This window comes from Diospyros lotus, chromosome 2 (genome assembly GCF_014633365.1).
Source record: "Diospyros lotus cultivar Yz01 chromosome 2, ASM1463336v1, whole genome shotgun sequence".
NCBI classification, from domain to species: domain Eukaryota; kingdom Viridiplantae; phylum Streptophyta; class Magnoliopsida; order Ericales; family Ebenaceae; genus Diospyros; species Diospyros lotus.
This window is the reverse complement of record NC_068339.1, coordinates 14,639,819-14,661,811: the sequence shown is the minus strand read 5'-3', so window position 1 is coordinate 14,661,811 and position 21,993 is coordinate 14,639,819. Positions and strand designations below refer to the sequence as shown.

Here is a 21,993-nt window from a genome sequence, read left to right as displayed (position 1 = left end):
TATTAAGCTATATAAATCTTTATCAAGAAGACTGAACTAACTTACCAAATTGAAATCTTAATTAAAACTAATAATTAATCTAACAATTAAAAATAGTATAAATTTTGACTCAAAATAACCCATAACTTGATGAGTGTCTTCTTAATCTAACAATCTGTGGACATCTACATCAGTTGCAATCAAATAACCATTAAATCTAAAGAGCCAAAAAAGTTAAAAAACAGAGAAATAAAAACAAAAAAGTTAAAAAACTTACCGGAAGCTGAAGTGGAGGCTGCGACGCTGTGACTAGCGGAGGCGGAGGCCGAAGTGGACGCTGCGACGACGAAGACGATCGAAGGCTGAAGTGGAGGCTGCGGCGCTGCGACCGGCGGAGGCGGAAGCGGAAATTCAGAGAGTGTGAGAGAGAGAGACAGAGAAAAAGCGAGCGGAGGAAGAGTGAGAGAGAAAATGGGAGTTTAGGAAGCGGGGATGACGACCGAAGGCGGTGGAAGAACCAGACCTTGAGGCAGCCGCGATGATGACTGGAGGCCGATTAGGAGGCGGTGACGACGACCGAAGGGAGGAGACGAAGGCGCCGGCGACGACCGAAGGTGGGAGACGAAGGAAGAAGCTGAGGCGGAGGCTGAGACGGAGACTCGGGCGTGAGATCAAAGAGAAAGAGAGAGAGGAGCTAGGGTTTTGAGGGAAAGGATTTGGGGGTCGTGACTCGTGAGATAGGGATTTGAGGGAAAGAGGGAATGAGAGAGGGAAATGAGGATTTAGGGATTTTAATTTTTTTTAAAATAATTAATTATTAATTAAATTTTAATAATTTTTTAAGTACTGCCTCTGGTTTATAAAATATTAAAAAAATTATAATTTTTATTAAAAAATAACATAATTTATTATTAGATATACTTTTTAATAATAAATGATACAACAATAGCTTTTTACTTTCTCATTTGTATATATATTTTTCTATTATTAGATATATTTTTGCAACGATAATCTTTATTATATATCCTTCCTTGAATATCAAATGTTATTTTAATATTTTCACATTTATGTATATATTTACCATTTATATTTTTTAACTAAAAAAATCTCAATGATCTAAATAGAAAGGATAATGATAACATCAAAATTAGTTGTCCAAATTGATTGTCGAGTTAATAAAAAATAAAAAATAAAATATCAAATAAATTATTATGTAAATAAATAAAAAATAAACTATCAAATATGGTGGGGTGACAAAAGAGTAAAATATGATTTTTGAAAAATGATGAAAAAGTTTGGTGAAAAAACACTGCTAAGAGTAAAACCTATCATCCTTAAATAAATGGACATTTCTTAGATTTCTCATAAGAAAAATATGATAAATTAATTATAAACTGACACATAAACTATTATTTTTAATTAGTATGAAATATTTATATTAAAGAATAATAAGTCACATGTCGATATTCATGAGATGAATATAATAGATATATGGATAAATGTTAGTTGAACATCTATTGAATGTGACACGACTCGCATAGGTAGTACCATTTTTTTTTGTTGATTCATATTAGAAAATTATTTATATATTTATTATTGAATGTCTATAATTTTTTATTTAACATTTTTTTAATTGATTTAAAGGTGTTTTTAATTAATTAATCATCTTAAATTTTAGATTAATTAACTTTTAATTTAATTACTTTTTAATATTTGATTTCCCCATTTTACGTCCTCAAAATTTAAAATGTAATGTATGTTTAGTATATATTTTATTTATAGAGTTTTATAATATTAAAATGTAGTGTATTACTAATTAAAATGTAATGTATATATTATTAATATTAATTACTAATTAAAATGGAGTGTGTGTTTTACAAAATTTTATATTTAGATAACATTTTTTAATATATTTTTTTATTATTTATATATTTAAATAAACTTTCAATAGATTTTAAATTAAATAATTATATTTAATTGTTAATTAGAGACGGATTTAGAGATGAAAAAAATCAGTCTCTAATTATAATAATCAAATCCAAGAAAACCCATCTCTAATTAGAGACCAATTTTTTTCCGTCTCTAATTAGTAACGGATTTAGAGATGGAAAAATATCCGTTTCTAAATTTTGAGACGAAATGTTTTCCGTCTCAAATTAAAGACAGATTTAGAGATGTAAAAAAAAAAATCATCTCTAATTAGAGACAGAAAACATTCCGTCTCAAATTTTAGAGATGGATTTCTTTCGTCTTTAAATCTATCTCAAAATAGAGACAGAATTCTTTCTGTCTCTAAATCCATCTGCAATTAGAGACGGATTTTTTCCGTCTCTAAATCCGTCTTTAATTTTAGAGACGGATTTTTTTCCGTCTCTAAATCTGTCTCAAAATAGAGACAGAATTATTTCCGTCTCTAAATCCATCTGAAATTAAAGACGGAATTTTTCCGTCTCAAAATCCGTCTCAAAAATTTTCCGTCTCAAAACCCGTCTCAAAATCCGTCTCTATTTGAGACGGAAAAATCCGTCTCAAAAATCCGTCTCTAAATCACTGTTTTCTTGTAGTGTCACTTAAAATCAACATTTAATGCACGTGTCAATAATCATTTGGACAATCCATCACAAAAACCCAATGTAATACCCAGGAAGTTATTAAGAGTATAAATGATTTTTAAGGAAGGGTATAACTGGAATTAGCAAAAGAATAAGCCTATATGGCACATTAACGCAGTTTTAGACGATCAAATCAGTCGGAGGGAGTAACCCGGACCTTAGATAGCTAAATAAAATTGTACAGTATCGACAAGTGATTCGAATTGTGATTTTTAGTGATGAAAGAAATGGGATCGGGAACAGTTTTCGGTACAGCTGTCGATCGGGCTGAGAAAACCGAATCGACGTAGGAAACGTCCAGAAGATCAACGGAGCACGTCAAGGACTAGTATTTAATGTGTAGAACAACCCTTAAGCAATTTCGGGTTGAATCAAATGGATTTAGGGTCAATTTGACCAGCCGGGCCTAAGCGCAGTTTTCTAATTTTGCCCGAGGGAGGTCAAAACGGTAATTTTTTAGGAGTTTCGAGGGTCAAATGAGATGTACTAAACTTGTGAAACTTAGTGGTATATTTGGATTTATCAGGGGTGTTGTAAAAAGGGCAGAATTGTTATTTGAAGAAAACAGGGGTGAAAGTGCAATAAAATGAAAATTCATAGTGTGCACACAAGGGAGAATTCGGCCGCCGCACTGCCACGCACATGGCCACCGTTTCCGGCGATGGGACGGCCGAGGGATGACTGGGGGAGGTTGCAACTGGCAGTAGGAAGCTTGGCGACCAAGCTTGGCCGGCGATTGGTCGAAAAATGGCTGGGTTTTGGCTATAAAAAGGCGGCCGAAACTTGAAGAATTTTAGCATCGAATTGATCGATTTTGGGAAAGAATCGAAGGCAAAGGATAGAGGGCTTTTGCTCCTTGGGGTATGGGCATCGTTTCTGAAGAATTTGGGAAGCAATGGTGTGCGTTTAATGGTCGTTCGAAGCACGGTCGGAAAACCCTAGGCGGACCGTCGCGAGCCACCTGCAACTGGCCGTTTGGGCCACTTTCCGGTGGCCTTTCGGCCTGAAATTGGTGCCGTTGGGATCGACTTGCAAAGGGCTCCAATGGGGTGCCCTCATTTCGGCCATCGGAGCAACCGCCGGAGACTGGTTCAACAAGGAAGAAGGTGGCGCGTGCAGTCACGCGCCAGCCTCCACACACACCCACGCGCCAAGCGTGTGAGGGCGCGTGAAATGGGCATTTTGGGTATTTCTTCTTCCAGTATTTTTAATTAATTATTTTAGGATTTATTGTGTTGAAATATTTCGAAAAATAGTTGAATAAATAATTATTTTGGAATTATCGAGGAGAAAATTGGGAGAAAATAGAGAAAATTATGGAAAATTGAGGAAAATAGATTTTAATGCTTCCTTAATTAAATATGATGTTTAGGAAGTATCTTGGCTTGAGGTTGAGCACAAGTTCAAGTATTTGGGGCTTGGCACGCAAACCGAGGCGTTGCACGAGGATCGAGGCAATCTGAATACATTCGAGGTGAGTGGTTGATTCCAGCTTTTCCTTGTCTTGGAAGTGTTTTTAGGTGCTTGTGGTGGGTTCTAGTGAGCAATTTTACCCTCCTAGACATAGATTGTTTTACAAGGCTTTTACTTAAGATCATTGTGTCGATATTTGCTACATTGCATTAACTGTTTATTTTTAAAATATTGGTGCATGGCGTGTAAATTTTCATATCATGTGGAGTCAAGTCTAATTGCATCGTTGGGTCCATATGGGGCGGTATGGGGTCTACTTGAGATTGGGACAATGTTAATCCAGGTGAACGTGTGTCACACTGGGGCACTCGAGGGAATAATGTTAAACCAGGTGAACGGGTGTCACGACGGTGCACCCGAGGGATTAACGTTGGACCAAGTGAACGTGTGCCACAGTGGGACATTCGAGGGATTAAATATGTCAAGGTGATATCTCGAGTTAGACGTGTCTTGCATGTTGTCGTATAGTATGTCATGTTCGTATGTCTTTCATGCATTGTATAACTGTTTCATACCTTCACTTAGATGTTTATCATCTAATCTAGGTTATGCCCCTGGAATGTTTAATGTTCCAGCCAGGGACTGCTGCAAAGGCAAGGACGTGGCCGGTTGAGGGTGACTGCACTCTCACCCTGCAATTAAAACACAATAAAAACAAATCATAATAAAACTTTTATATTTTTTTTATTTTAGTGAGAGGTTTATACTCGCCAGTGTACGAGTGCAGTTGTAGTCCAAATTTATATTTATATTTTCTGGATGAATCCAGGTTGTCCACTGAGAGATTTATTTATGGCAAAAGAAAAAGAATGTCACACACACGCACACGCATTTGGACAAATTGACAACAAGATTTTTTATGGTTTTGTTTTTAGACAACAGATACTAGAAAATAAAGTAAGGCAAAAATTGAAATAAACATTAAACGTAAAAATATGAATTTGGATAGTGCTTGAGTTAAGACAATTTCAGTACCAACCCGTTGATTCCCAAATTTTAGCATAAAAGATGATGATAGTTCTAGGTTAAGCAACATTAATTTAATTTCAGATATGAGGATTTGTTATTAAATGCAATTAGAGATGATGATAGTTCTAGGTTAAGCAATCCCCATACATGATATGCGGGATTCTAATTTAAGCAACCACCATAAATCCAATTGCAATTAATACACAAAACAACTAAATTAATCATCTGGGTTTAGGTATGATAGCGTTTCCAGTTCTAGTAACTCTCATACATGGCATGAAAGCTCTAAGTTAGGCTTACGCTCCAATCCAAACTTAGTGATTTTTTAATAATTAAGATACACTCATACTGAAATTTAAATTAATGTTACTTATTTAAAGCGCAGCTTTCTTTGGGAATCATTGGCGTTGGACACTGTCCTTGCCTTAACCCAAGATTAGATTTAACTACTCATTTTTATTTGAAAGTTAATTGACAGAAATTTAAATGACGTAATTTAAATAACAGAATTTAAATGACAAGAAATTTAAAAGCATAAACTAACCGGCCATTTAGGCGGTGGATAATTAAATGACAAGAATTAAAATTGTAGAAATTTAAAGGCATAAACTAACCGGCCATTTAGGCGGTGAATAATTAAATGACAAGAATTAAAATTACAGAAATTTAAAGGCACAAATTAACCGGCCATTTAGGCGGTGAATAATAAAGTAATAATAAATGACATAAGAATTTAAAAGAAGAAAGAAAAAAAAGTAAGATTATAAGAGAAAGTACTAAAGAAAATGAGAAAGAACAAGAACAATTCTCAAAGAGAGAATTATAAGGAAACAACTAAACTTTTATTCAAGAATAATAATCACACTTACAAATGCAATCAAGTGAGCTATTTATAGGCCACAAGATGCAATACAAACCACACAATTTCAATTATTCAATTAGACATAATTATATCTAATGGGCACTCACACACTTAAAGTTAAATGGATTTTAGCTATAATACACACCTAATATTAAATGGATTTTAGCTAAAATACATACCTAATAAAGCACTCATAAAGTTAAATGGATTTTAGCTATAATATCCACCTAATAGTTAAATGGATTTTAGCTAAAAAAACACACCTAATAAAGCTCTCACATAAAAAATAAATATAGATTTCTATAAATTGGTTTTTAATCTTCATTAGGATTAAAAATAATCCTTGGGCCTTCTCCAAATAATATTTTCCATGGGTTGCTCAAATTGGGCCTTAATTCTTCATGGGCTTGAATTCTTCATGGACTTTAATTTTTCATGGGTTTGATTTCTTCATGGACTTGATTTCTCCATGGCTTTGATTTCTTCATGGACTTGAATTCTTCATGGACTTTAAGTCTTCATGGGCTTGAATTCTTCATGCCTAAAAAAAATAAAAATAATTTAATGTTATTAATAAATTATATATTATATATATGTATTACACATGGCACATATATATATTAGATTATATTATATATATATTACATGCATGCATATAATGATATATATGTATTATATATAATTTTATATATTATTATTATTTACTTTAGAACTTCATTTCATTTCATCTTTCAATTTAAATTTACATATAACCATAAAATATATATTAATATCTAATTTAAACCATATTTAAGATCGAAAGAAGGGTATAATTATAACAAAATTTTTACAAAATTAACCACTAATCAGAGGGCCAATGGTGCTTAGTTTGTTAGTCGTTGTAACGTTTGGAGGCTTTAGTATGTATTTCAGGTTGTAAATGAACAGTTGTATAATAGCGATTTTATCATTTGATCTGTATTAAGTATTTTTGCTATGGAAATATAATGGTGTTTTGGTGTTAGTGTATCCGCTGCGTTGTATTAAGACTCGTTTAGTTTAAGATTATTGATCTTGATAGTTAAACGGGCAAGACTGGGGTTCGCGGGGTTCTGTTTCTGCATGTGAAGATTGTTCTTGAAATACCGCGCGTGTGTAACTTAAAGAAAAAAAAAAAAAAGAAATCCCGGGAATACCCTTATAGTGACACGCCTGGCGAGACGGGGTGTTACACCCAAGCCATAGGCATGAACACTTACAGTAAACCATTCACATGTTACTTGAAATCTTTTCGGGTAGAACCACTCACAATTCAAAACAAAGTTGGGGGCGAACACTCATCCTTGGTGAAATTTTAAATTCTTCTCGACAAGCGCAGTACGCCTTGATTTGCGTGCCTGCCTCAATTTGCGTGCCTTCTTCGAACTTCGCATGAGTCACTTCGTCTCAACCCTCAAGGCACCCTAATCATCACATTTATCCAACAATTATAATTTTCCTTAATTTTCTCATATTTTTCCTATTTTTCTCCCATTTTCTTCTCTAATAATCCAAAATAAATATCTATACGACTATTTTCTCAAATATTTTTACATAATAATTTATAATTTAATTTTCTTAAAATAAGTAAAAAAAAATTCAAAATTACCTGAAGTCTCACGTGCCCTTACGCGCGGGCGCGTGGCTGACTGGTTTGAACTGGCGCGTGGCAGTCACGCACGAGTTGTCTTCTACCTTGAGTCGGTCGCCAGCGACTGCTCCGATGGCTACAAAATCGGTGTCGTTCGAAAGCCCTTGGAGAATCGATCACGATGCCACAAAAATCAGGCCAAAAGGCCACCGGAAAGTGGCCCAAATGGCCGGTTGCAGGTCCGGCTAGGCGGACCGCCTCAAACCCTCAGCCAAACTCGAAACCCCCTCAAACCTACTCCAAAACGCCTCAAATCGATCCCAAAATGATCCTTGTCTCCCAGAGACCAAAAGCCCTATATCAAAGCTCCAAAAATCGTTCGAAAACGAGCTCGATTTGGTGCTTCCTTCTCGGCCGAAACCCTTGGCTATTTATAGCCAAAATCCGCCCCCACGTGGCCGATCTCTGGCCAAGGCTTCTTCCCCACGCTTCCTAGACCACCATAGGCCACTCCCTGACGACCCTAGGCTGCCCAAATTTCCGGAAAATCAGGCCAAAATCTCGGCCAAATCTGCCATGTACGTGCGAAATTTCTAAAAATTATAGTTAGGCCCCCACAAAATTTTGTTTTGCATTTTGGTCCTTATCCTCAAGCCCCTAATCTTTATAACATTCTCACTATGACCCTTAAGATTAGTATTTCTCATTTCTCCCTTGAAACTTTTGAAAAATTGTCGTTTAGACCTCCCTCGGGCAATGTTTAGAAATTACACTTAGGCCCGACTGATTTATTTGACCTCAAATCCACTCGATTCAACCTGAAACTACTTAAGGGTTGTTCTATACATCGAATACTAGTCCTTGACACCCTCCGTTGACTTTTTGGATGTCGTTTACAGCAATTCGGTAATACGACCTAATTGGCAGCTGTATTTTTGCTGTACCAAAAATTGTTCCCGATCTCATTTTTTTTATCACTAAAAATCATAATTTTAATTGCTCGTCGATACTATACCAGTTTCCTTGGCTATCTAGAGTCCGAGGTACTCCCTCTGATTAATTCGGTCGTCCAAAGCTGTGTTAGTGTGCCCTATAGTCCTATTTTTTCCAAAATTCCAATTATGCCCTTTATCAAATATCATTTTTATCCTCAAAATTATTCTCGGGTGTTACAATGTTGATTATCTGGTGGCCAAGGTTGTGTTGAGATCCGTAATTCCTAACATGATATAAGGGTGATACCCGAATTCATGCATTGAGGTTGTCCCTTTTAAGCAGAATTGTGTTATGATAATGTGTCGATCTAGTTGTGTTGCCTTTAGAGAGATTGTATTTTCCCCAGTTAGGGTTAAGTGTTGTGTGGGATTCTCTTGAACTGGGACATGTTAGGATACGTTGGTTTTATTCATGGTCTGTATATATTCATGAAAATGTTTTGACCTCTTGCTTAAATGATTCATCATCTAATTTAGACTATGTCCCTGTAATATTCAAACGTTCCAAGTGAAGGCAACGGCGCAAAAGGAAAGGGGGTTCTCGATATGTAGCCGTTTATTTCGTTTGTAATCGTTAGCATATATTGTGTCTATACTTAAGGTGTTAGTAATTGTTGTTGAGAGATGAGACTCGATGTATTTTGTTTTGAAATGTCTTGTCAAATGATTTCTACGTTATGAATAAAGTGAATTCGGTTATGTATTTTCTAGATTTTGATTATGCTTCCGCTGATATGATCATATTACTAGTCTTAGCTTATTCTTTTAAGTTAATATGCTAAGATGGTAGATCGGGATTGTTGAAATTTGATTTATGTTGAATGATTGTTGAAAAAAAAAAAAAAGATATTCCCGAAATTCTGAGTTAATGCACGCTTTGGGAAAAAGTGGGGCTTTACAAGTATGGTTCGACCACCTACATCACCGGGTATGGTTCAATGTTCGACATTTGGTAGACCGCCAATAATGGTTGCATCATCTCCAACACCGATTATAGATCCACCACCTATCGGTTCAAATCTATACCCTCTGGCACCAATTCCAATGCGAGACACAAGAAAAAGGAATAATACACAGTAAATTTTTATTATAATATAAGACATTAATATATTTGGTGTATTTATATTTAATGTATATCCTCATTGCAAGCCTGCTTCTTCTTCATGTATATATATATATATATATATGATTGGGTTAGATTATAGAAATAGTATACTATATATATAGATATATAATAATTCAAGAGAAACTAAAGAAACACTAATTCATTTCACTCTTGGATAAACCATGAATCTAAATTATTACTCAAGAATTCAATATTTAATTTGGCAAAATAAACCAAAAAAACACAAATTTATAAACTTTGATCATTGGTTAGTTAAATCAAAAACATCTTGTGTAATAACATTTTTGTCAATAAGAGACCAAAAAAAAAACCTGAATTCGAGGTATATATGGTGTTTTCCATTCACGTGTAGTATCAACTCGATATCTATGCCAGTTGCGTACAACGTGAAGAATTGGTGAGCTTTGTTTAAGAAACACCTGATAAAATAATAACACAAAACTGTTAATAGTAAACTTATTACTACATAACTATTAAAATACACAAATAAATCCTAAAATAATAATACTTGTATAAAATGACAATCATCAACAAAATCAATAGTAATAATCCTAGGTTGTAGCGTTGGAAGGGGGACCGATCTCAATTGAAAGTATATAAGACACTGCATCCAAGACAAATGAACCAATCCACCATTGTATTTTGAAGCAATCAAATAGCCTATGTCATGTAAAGTCATCTAATGCTGACGCATTACAAGAAATTCAACATTTAGCGACGAAAATTTTTGTGACGGAATTGCGATGGATTTTGGAAAATTTTTTCTTTTTAGGATTAGCAACTGAATTTAACGACGAAAAAAAATTTCGTCCCTAAAAAAAATTTTTAACAACGGAAAATAATTCCGTCTCTAAAAAAAATGAAACAAAAAATTTAAAAAAAAAAAATTGTGACAGAGTAATAATCCGTCGCTAATTTTAGCAACGGAAATAATTTTACGTCACTAAATTTTAATAATAAAAAAATAAAATTTAAATTTTTATATAGAGATGGAATTTATTTTCTGTCGCTAATTTTAGCGACGAAATTTCTATTCTGTCGCAAATATTGGCGACGAAAAATAAATTCCGTCACTAAATTTTAAAATAAAAAAATAATTTTAATATTAGTTTAAATAAAAAATAAAAAATGAAAAATTAAATTTTGTGACAGATTTAATATTTTGTCGCTATTTTAGCAATGCAAAAGTAGTTCTGTTGCTATTTTAGCCACATGAAATATTAATATATAGCGACAGAAAGTTAATATATAGTGACGGATTTAATATTCCGTCGCTATTTTCGTCACTAAAAAATTAAATTTTAGTTTTAAATTTTTTGTTATTAAAATATAGCGACGGAAAGTTGTTTCCGTAGCGAACTTTAAAAATAAAAAATTAAAATTTAATATTAGTTTAAATAACAAAAAATAAATAAATAAATTTTTTTATTCAATTAATTTATAAATATTAAATTTTATAAAAAATAAATATGCATTTAAACATGAGATGAATATAAAAAATTAAATTTATAAAATTTAAATAAATATATTAAATTTAAAAATCATAATATTACTAAATTTTAAATACATCAATTAATATATTTCGTGTGCATAAAAATAAAAATAAAACAATATCAAGGGATTACATTATATAGAAAGGAGTTTAGGAGCTATCTTGTTAATCTCTTTCTTTCTATAAATAGGATAATTATATAGAAATAAAACAATTAAATGTATAATTAAGTAATTCACAATAAACAACTAGAGAAGTGACATGTGTTACTCTTGTTAAAAAATAAAATATATATATATATATAATAAAATATTTATTTAATATATTTAGGTAGCGTTTGTTAAAATAAACAAGATAAGGGAGTATCAAGATAAGTCTAAAATATTTTCGAACTAAAATATGGAATGGTTTTCCCCTTAATAGTTATACTATAAAAAAATTATAGGGGGTTAATTTTTATTTTTAAAGTTTAAGTGTTATGTATAAAACGTTAATGTTGAATAAGAAAAAATAAATATATTTTTATATAAATTTAAAAATTCTAATCCAGATCTCTCTTTCTTCTTCGCCAGTATTTGTTAATCATTAACTATTATTTGTCAACAACCAACTATCGATCATTTGTCGTCATCGCCATTATCTCTTTCCTCGCACCATTAGTTGGTGTCGCAACAAATTACCTCATGTTATTAAATATCATCTCTTCATTGTTTTGTTGATCATCGTTTGACCTCTTTATTTGTATGACAATATATCGTTAGTTTTTAAAATTTATGATTTTTTTAATTTTTAATTTTATTTTTGTTGTTTACTACTTTATTGAATCAAACTAATTAAAATTCGATATAATTGAATTAATTGAATCAAATTATCGATTTATTTTATTTTTTTTAAATTCGCTTCTACTCAATTAATGTTTTTAAGAAAAATTAGTTTTTTGTTTTCGATTATATTTTTTAGTTAAAAATAACTGAATCGATTAGTGTTTAAGACAATGACGTTTTTATGATTATAAAACGACGTCATTTTTGGCCTATAAGTGATTTTCCTGCATATTCAATGATCTCGGGGTACAGCACGGCAGGAAAGTTGGCATGTCCTTATTGCACAATTCACTCGGACGCATTTTACCTGTCGAAGAGTCGAAAGATTTCATGGTTTGACAACCATCAGAAATTCTTGCATTGAGATCATTCGTATCGACAGAATAAGTATGGATTCCATAAGAATACTTTGGTAAAAAAAAATAGCACCTCCTGTACTGTCTGAACTTGAGATACTTACTTTCTTGGACGAATTGGGTATAGTGAAGGCAATAGAACCCAATGCCAATCATTTTACGTCCCTCCCATCAGCATCTCCTGTTGCTGCCCCTACAGTTGCTTCTGCACCGACCCTTCCTGCAGAGTCACCAGTAGATCCATCATCTTTCTCGACTGTCAGTCATTTTACATCCGAATCACTGCATGTTATAAAGCAAGATGGCGATGGGTAACTTTAATTTTTTTTTCATTATGACGTGTTAGTTTTTATACTAATTTTTAATTATTTGTATACAGGAGCATTTTTTGTCGTACAATGAACATCTCCCATATTATATCGACGATCTTCAAGAAACGTTTTCATAAGGAAGGTCATGTTTGGAAAGAAGTACATTCGGAGACAAAAGGCTTGTATTTGGATGAATTTACGATATTATATTCAAATTAATAATATATATTTTAATTATTAATGTAGAAATGTTTAAACTATTTAATCTTTTTTTTTTTTACAGAAAATTTTTCAGTGAGATCCTGCAATTAATGCATTAGTGAGAAGAGAATGGGCACAAAAAGCAGCTAAGCAATACATCGACAACATTCGTAAGTGGCATGTCAATGGAAAATCGATCTTTGTGCCAGATGATATTTGAGATAGTTGGATGCAAAAATGGGAACAAGATAAAGCTTTCAAGAAACGCTCTACACAAGTATCGTTGAACCATTTGAGTGAGACAGGTGGCCCTAGCGCTGGTCTTTCCCGCCATACTGGGGGTTCTATATGTTCAACAGAGCATAAAAGACGAATGGTGAGAAATTTAATTTATTTAATTTATTAATATTTAAAAAAATATTATTATTAAAATTGTTAATTTTATATCATTTTTTTTTTTAGACATAGGAGTTTGGGAAAGATCCTACATTGATTGAACTGTTTGAACGAACTTATTCTAAAAAAACTGAGGAAGGACATATGGTGTATGTCGACAGACGTTTTTCGAGCGTCGCTGTAAGTTTTTTTAATTGTAAATAAAATTATTTTTATAATTAACGTAAAATTTAATATTCATAATTGATTTATTCTATTTTCTTCATTAAACTGTTGTAAGAAACCTACGAACAATTACTAGAGCAGGCGACTCAACCGAATGAGAGGTCTGAGAAGCCTCAGCAGCCAGATTGTGATCAGATATTCATCCAGATTGCCGGGGAAAAAAACAAGAAGAAGAGGATTTATGGCACAGGATTCTTATCCCAATCAAAATTTTCTAACGTTGGCAGCTCATCCACTGTCTCATCTGGTCTTAATGAAAGCCCGATTATACAAGAAATGACAGAGAAATTAAATTTGCAATCGGAGCAGATAAATTCACAAGCACAAGAGCTAAACGACGTTCGGCGACAGATGTTTGAGATGCGATTTTTTATTGAACAACTTACTACATCTACTCGTGGCATATTTCCTTCTTCTTCTTCTGAGCCACAATCAACTCATCAACCTGACTCACCTAATGCTAGTGATGATTTAGATGATTAGTTTTTGAATTTATTTTTATGCAACGATTAATATGTAACAGACAATTATTAGTATCTTGTTTGAATATTAATTTTTATATTATAAATATAAATTTTAGAATTTATATATATTTTTTTTAATATTTTTTATATTATTTAAATTTAAAATTAAATAATTAATTATAATTAAAAATAAAAAATATAATATTTTAGCAATGGAAATTAGTTTCGTTGCTAAAATTTTTTTTAAAAAAAAATTAATGGTTTGCAACGGAATTATTCCGTCGCAATATTTTTAAATTTTTTATATTTTTTTAATTTATTTTAGTGATGAAAATTCAGTCGCTAGAATTAATTTAATTAAAAAAATTAAAATAATAGTGACGAAAAATTTTATTGCTAGAATTAATTAATAAAAAAATTTTAAATAATAGCCACAAAAAATTCCATTGCTAGAATTAATTTAATAAAAAAACTTAAAAGAGTAGCAACGGAATAATTCCATCGCTAAAATTAATTTAATAAAAAAAATTAAAATAATAGCGACGAAAAATTCCGTTGCAATTTAATAAAAAATAGTAAAAATATTTTCCTACAGAATATTCCGTTACCAATAAAAAATTCTTATTTTTTAAATATTTCTTTTTTTAAAATTGCGATGGAATATTCCGTCGCAAAAATTTTAAAAATTACGCTTAGTGACGAAAATATTTCTGTCGCTAAGATATCGCTAAATTGGCAATGGATCCGTCACAAAAAAAAAAATTAGCGACGAAAATTTTAGCAACGAACCTTTTCCGTCGCTAAATGTTTTTAGCAACGGATTTTTGGACTCGTCGCTAAATCCCGAAATTCTTGTAATGACAAGGTGCAACGTAGTCAAAGCAAGAGAGTGTGATTTAACTCATTCACACGCATAGCAGATCCATATAACTTTGTATACTCAGCATGAAAAGCATGCAACTGTCTAATCAAATTCAAACGAATTTTCCCCCAATTGTGTTCGCTCATACCAAGTAACACAGTAATGACATAGAACCCGCAATGTCCATTTGACTCCACATTAACAACATTGTGTATGAAATGTTGTATCTTTGATGGGAAAAAAGCATCATAACCTAGCAATTTGTGTTTGACGTTGACACGACAAAAGAAAAGTTTACTTTTATTCAGTATTTTAATTGAGCTTCATGTTGTTAGGGATGTACTGTCATGACCTATGTTACACGGAAACGGAAACGAGAAACATTTTCGATAGGAAACAGAAACGTGGAAACGGATGTTTTTCTAAAAAAATAGGTATAAATAGGGTCCAAAACAGGAATAAGAAACGTTTTCGAAACGTTTCAAAAATGGGGAAACGTCACCTATGAGGTGTTTTCGTGCAACATAAGTCATGACCAGACTGTACTATCTCAAAGTACGATGGATCACGTCTGGTGGATGTATCAACTTGAACTTTATTCTTTGATGATGGCTTACCTTTTGTCCGAACTTTCACACTTGGCGGCATCAATGAAATCATAGTTGGATCTACTAATTCTCTCAACTTGTGTTTTAATACTATTTTACCTACTTCTGGTTTTGATTGAAACCTATTATATATGCTTTCCATCTTCGGATCTATGATGAGTAGGGATGACACATCATCAGAAGCAATCTACACCAAATTTAACTTTGTCCAATGAGAGTGCACAAATGACAAAAGAATTGCTCGTCCCTATATCATCAACTTTACAATTTCATGTGCACAAGGCAAATCATATGTGCTTCTAATCACACATCCACATGCAACCTTATCCACCCTAATTTTCTGAACTAGTTGTGTTTGCTTTAACACCATATTCATTGCATTTCTTGATATAATACCTTGCAATTCTTTAAAAATTTATGGCTTGAAATTATGTTGTACCAACATTAAGCTCTTCTCAAAATATCCCTTGATCTCTGTATGTTGTAACTCAATAAGAGAGTTGATAATTGTCCATGATGACTCAAAGTCACCTTGAAATGATCCATGATGTCTCTTCAGCTTCGCATGTACACTCTCAGTCCTTGAACAAAAACATATTGATGTATTAGATTCATTGAAAATATTACAATAAAAATATATAAGTAAGGATAACATTTGAGTTTCATAAAAAATACCTGTTAGTAGTAACATTGCCAAAATGCATTATTCTATTTATTCTTGTTGCAATAAATTTTTCCTTATAATCATTTAACCATGTCTTTCTCACATAATCAAGTGTGTCATCATATACATGGTACTCAACTGTTAAGTCATAAAGTCAACATTCATACTCAATCTCAGTTGAGGCAAAAACAAGAAGGTTATAACCTAACATAAACTTCTCCCATGTCTCATTTTTATCAAAAAATTTCTTACACTTAGCGAGCGCATTTTTTGATATATGCCACCTACATAATAAGGTGGTCATGTTTGAAATACCTTGTATATTGCATTCATCAATACTAATTCTCTGTCAGTAACAACTACTCCTAGAAATATATTAGGTCCCATCAAACTCTTTAATCTCTCCATTGCCCATGTGTAGAGTTATGCTCATATTCATGATCCATAAATACAAATGCAACAGGAAAAGTTAGCTCAATCGATGTCACACCAACGATCTCAAAGAGTAGATACATGTACTTGTTAGTTTTGTATGTACAGTCCATTATTAACACATGTGGGAATACTTTTAATAACTCTATAAATATCGGATGAGCCCAAAATAAGTTTGTAATGCAATCTATTGATCCATCACTTCTATACCACTCCACATAATTACATTCTCCCAATTTCTTCATTAACTGTTGTATTTGTGATCAACCACCTTTCTCTATAAGTTTGTATTTTTGGCGTGCATTATATATAGTTTTGATGGTAGTCACGTTATCATCATCCTCTGCCTTTAGGGTCATCAAAATATTTCTAGGTTTCACCTTATTCTTAGACATTGTTTTCAAAATTTCTTTCTATTTTTTTGTAAGTTGCCCTGCATATGAATAACCCTCAAGTTAAACTATTAGTGCATGATTGTGCAGTCCACATACAATTTTCAACTTCGACTGCTCATTTAAAAATTTCATACCAAGTAATTCAAATGGACAATCACACTTTTTTGAACCTGTGGACTTACGTTTTAATTCTCCTATTGCTTCTTCTCTCTTTTTTTATAGTCTATACTTCCCACTCCGTTCACAAGTAAGACGAACTCTAGGTTTTTTTTCAGGACCCCCAGATTTTGAACTCTTTATTACAATAACAATTCTATTTTCTTTCTCAACTTTCTTAGCCCATCTAATCAGTTCTTCTTTACTATCTAAAAGCTAATAAAAGAAAATACTTAGATATATTTTTCCTCCTATTAAAATAAAAATTTCAAAAACATTATTAAGAATCTCTCATACCTCATTAATAGTAAATGGTTGAATAATATCAAATGATTGGTCAATTGCAAAAGTGGTTTCATTATCATCCTAATATATAAGAACAACAAGCTAATAAAATAAAAATTAAAAAAATACCATGCAGCTTGGGGAAGTTTCATGAACCCTAGGATTTGGGAAAATTGGACTTCCCCGACTTGCAAGTCTTCTATGACAACGATAAATAATATTACAGCTCGTGTACTTACTTGTCCATCAAATGATTTGTAGTGTTGTTTTTCTAAGTAGTTGTGTTATTTCTCGTCAAACTCTGCCCATGTCGTCAACATTTGAGTGTAGTCATCCATGCCTGAACTCCGACTAGTTGATATACTGAGGAGAAATAATGAGTAATGGTGGACATGAAACAACAGGGAATGAGTGACCTTTCTACTATGGTGAGGAGAAAATGGCTTTGCAATGGTGGTCGTGAAATAACACGAAATAAATTACAAAGTTTGGCTTGTGAGAAAAAAAACGTGATGATAGGTAGTTGTGTAATGGTGGGTGGTTGAGCATTAAAGAGTATGGAGGGTAAAACTAGATTTTTATTTGAGGCTATTTTAGGTATTTTTAGAAATAATTACAAAGAGTAAAAAGTATAATTGCGAATAGAATTTTTTATGTTAGTTATTTAGGCCTGTAAATAGTGTGTCTTGCATACACTTAGAGCAAGAGCACACATGAGGGGCACATGCGAAGAATTGACTCTTTCTTTTCCTTTTAATTCTTTTTTGGTATAAGTGCTAAAGTAATGTTTGTTAACTAAAATATAGATTAAAAAATGTGATATATAAAAAATATTTTAATTAAAAGTATTTTTAATTATATTTATTAATTTTTTTAAAAAAATTACATAATTTTTTATTTTAAATTTTCAAAATAAATTTATCACTTGTTGTACACTACCTAAATAGTGTAAAGACACATAAGTTGCTCATATCACCAACAAACAAGTTCTCAAATAACAATTATGGCTATCGAGCCAGAATACAGAATCCAACAACATTCTTAGACTCCTCAAGAGTTCTTCTACAGAATCAGACAGGTTGACAAATACACTTATAAAATAAGGGTTAAAAGACTAAAATACTCTCCTTACATTGTATTGAAAAAAGTACAATGCAATATGGGCGAGGGCATTTTAGTTTTTTAGTCCCCATTCTATAAACATGTCTGTCAACTTGCTTGACTCTCAAGAATTTTCAGTCCATCAATGCTACGTTTATGACACGTGTCTTTTTTTTCTAAAATTGGTAGCTAATAATAATAATTCACAAACCACTTATGTATATATATAAGTTGGTGGCTAAACAAATTTTAAACAGATTAATTGGTAAATAATACTACTTAACTAACCTCTTATCACCAACGGCTTGCAATATCCACTCACCAACACAATTTTATCAGTTTATCAACACTTTTGAGCCACTGGTGGAGAAAGACACAGATGGCCAAGAACTTCTGGGCACTGTGCGCCTCCATTCTCGCCCTGCGACTCCTGGCTCAAGCGGCGGAGATTCCACCGTCGCCGTTGCCGTGGCCGGACCGCTTCCACGCCCTGCTTTACATGAACCTGTCGACGGGGCATCTTCAGATCAGCAACCTCTGGTACGACTGGCCGAGAGGCCTGAACGTGAACATAATCCAGAAGCAGCTCGGCCCGCTGCTCTATGACGTCGAGTGGAACAACGGTACGACGTTCTACTACACGCTGGGCGAGGGCGCCGGCTGCAGTGCCGTCGACTTCGGGGTCGGAATCCTCCGGCCGGACTTCCTCGACGGCGCCGAGTACCTGGGAACGGCGGTCACCGACGGGTTTCTCTGCAACGTCTGGGATAAGGTGGATTTCATGTGGTACTACGAGGATGTGCTCACTCGCCGCCCTGTGCGGTGGGATTTCTACGACGGTAACAGTTCAAAGCCATAAGCCATCGATTTGGTTGTTGGATTTTGTCCCCTAATTCTGATGCTGTCGATTAATGGGTTTTTTTTTTTTTTTTTTGACAGGAATTTCTACTCATGTGATGACGTTTGAGGTCGGGGCAGTGCTGCGAGATCCATTGATTCAGGCGCCGGCGTACTGTTTCAGTGAAAACGAAGCTCAGGTGAAGCAGGTGAAAGGCTTAGATTCTACGGCGAAGATTTCCTTCTTGGGAGAGGGAAGCATTTATTAAATTATTAGGCATAATTAGGTGAACGGAGACTGCTATTTAAGATGGGACTGATGGATCAGCGTAATGATACTGGTTTTATCATTTGTTAAAATGAGTAGATGGTGTTTGGAGCTCTGTTTTCATCCCTTTGCTCTTCCTTCAATTTATAAGTTATCAAACTTATTTAGTTAGGCATTTATTAAAATTTTAAGAATTTAATCACTACCAATCTTATAAGTTATTTTTTTATCATTTTCAATAAACTACCTACCTTCCAACTTTTCTAAATAAGGTATTGATATTTTATTTTATTGACTAAACAAATGACAAATTTAACATTAGACAATCATCATATTTCTAACATTTACCAATCTCTTTCATCTTTCTACTTTCATGGTGATCATCGCTTCTAACCCCATTCCCATTCCCATTCCCATCCCCATCCCCATCCCCATCAGCCGTTGCCTTTTCCATTGTTTGTCGTTGTCGTTGTCATTTGTTGCCCATGCCTTCATCGTCCGTTGCCTCCATCCCTATATATATATATATATAATATATATATTATATTAATATATTTTTAATAATTATATATAATTTATCAACATGTAATTGTAATAATTTTATCAGTTTGATATTAATTTATAATTTATTTTTATGAATTTTATTTATATTATTTAGTAACATATCAATTTCAGTCTTTTTGTTAAAATTTTGATAACTTATCAGTTTTTTCAAACCAAATGCATAACTATATAAATGACAATTTAAAACACATTTATCCAAACACATTATCAATTTAAACACTAATAAACTTTTAAGTTTTACACACCTTATAAGTATAAAAGCTTATAAGCTTGAAACAAAAATCATAAGCCAAATAGCATCTAAGATAAGATTATATCAAGATAAAATTGGAATACTTTCTGAACTAATATATGGAATGATCAATATAAGCCTAGAAAATATTTCAAGATTTTTATCAAACTGTTTGTTAAATTTTTTGGAATGTACTAAAAGACATATGCGTCATTTTTTCTTATCTGTAAGATTCAAGATAAATTTATTTGGAGGAAAAAAGATAAATTTATTTAGAAAGTCAAAAATAAAAAATTACATGATTTTTTTTCAAATGTCGTCAAATAAATTTAACAAATATAATTGAAAAGTATTTTTGTTTAAAATGCTTTTTATGTTTTATTTTTTCAATCTATATCTTAATTAACAAACATCATATTAGTAAGTATTTCATCCGTTAAATTATGTAATATAGTAATGTCTCTTTTAAGTTACACAAACGAGATGTTAGTCTCAACTTTGAGATTATTGACATAGCTGCTTGTGGGTCTGTAAATATGTATTGCCAAGAGTGACATCGGAGGCTTGGAATGGTTATGGGCTGCGACATCTGGAAATGATGCTTGTTTATGGAGAGAATGTATCGATTGATTAATTCTTAGATAATCAACTAATTTATTCCTTAACTAATCTAGACTTTATATGATGATACTGAATATTTCACGCATAGACTTGTTGAACTAGTTCAACCATGTTGTATCCTCAAAATCGAAAAAAGAAAATAATACTGATATTAAGAGAGAAGGGTATAGTAATGATAAAAAAGATGCTTTCAAAAGACCCTTCTCGAAGGAAATGAGTTCTTTCTAAAAGAATCTTTTTGGAAAGAATTTTTTTCCAAAAAAATGTCTTCCTTTCCCAAATGAAGGATTCGGTATCCACACGTGTCCTCCGAATCCAGTGACACATGTCCTCGCTATAATTTTTGATATGTGAGCCTTATAAAAGTCAAATTACAATACTCAAGAAGAGGTCAGATCATTGATAAACTCTATTACTTTGAATATTTTAAGTTCTTTTGAAATTTTAGCCTACATTTCTTTCCGTAACACTTTCTTATTTCCTGTAACTAATTTAAGCATCGAAGAGTCTTCGCAAGTGAAAATCCCTCGCGAGCTTTCTGATATTTTGTTGGATGTTTGCAATTCTTTTCAAAATGACCTCATCCTTTTTGAGAGGATCCTAGCAGAGCCGGCCCAAGTATAAGGCAAAATAGGCAGCTGCCTAGGGCCCCAATTTTTGATAGGCCCTTATTTTAAAAAAGTTATAATTTATTTATATTTATTAATTAAATATAAAACGCTAAATTTATAAAAAAATCTTACTACAGTTCACTTCCCTTCCCTTTCCTTCCCCTTCCCCCCCCCCCTCTCTCTCTCTCTCATAGAAGTTCTACCCAAATTTTGTACCGTTGCTTTCACACTTCTCAATTCCCAATTTCCCATAATCCCACCATTAAACCCATTTTCACTTTCCCCTCCTCTCTCTTACTTCCCTTTCTTTCTCTCTTGCGCACTTCAGCTTCTGATGAGGAGAACGCCCTCGGTCCCATAATTACGCCAAGACGAATACCTAACAGCGGTCAAAAGATACACAGCAGACAAGCATCGCCACGTCAACCAGATAAGCACTCAATAGAGAAACCCCCGAGACCTC

At 32.9% G+C, this 21,993-nt stretch overlaps 1 protein-coding gene across 1 annotated transcript; it reads left to right on the top strand.

The window, feature by feature from the left end:
- Positions 1-18,717: 18,717 nt before the first annotated feature.
- On the top strand, positions 18,718-19,625 carry LOC127794164 (uncharacterized protein At4g14100-like). The gene is made up of 2 exons (XM_052325094.1): positions 18,718-19,236; positions 19,337-19,625. The coding sequence occupies exons 1-2, from the start codon at positions 18,777-18,779 to the stop codon at positions 19,501-19,503; spliced, it is 627 nt and encodes a 208-aa protein (XP_052181054.1). The 5' UTR covers positions 18,718-18,776; the 3' UTR covers positions 19,504-19,625.
- Positions 19,626-21,993: the final 2,368 nt, after the last annotated feature.

What these genes read in the sequence shown, in the direction of transcription:
- LOC127794164 (XM_052325094.1), top strand. Translation starts at nt 18,777, where the DNA reads ATGGCCAAGAACTTCTGGGCACTGTGCGCCTCCATTCTCGCCCTGCGA. An exon ending in GCGGTGGGATTTCTACGACG is followed by an intron (nt 19,237 to 19,336) that starts GTAACAGTTCAA and finishes TTTTTTTGACAG; the next exon opens with GAATTTCTACTCATGTGATG.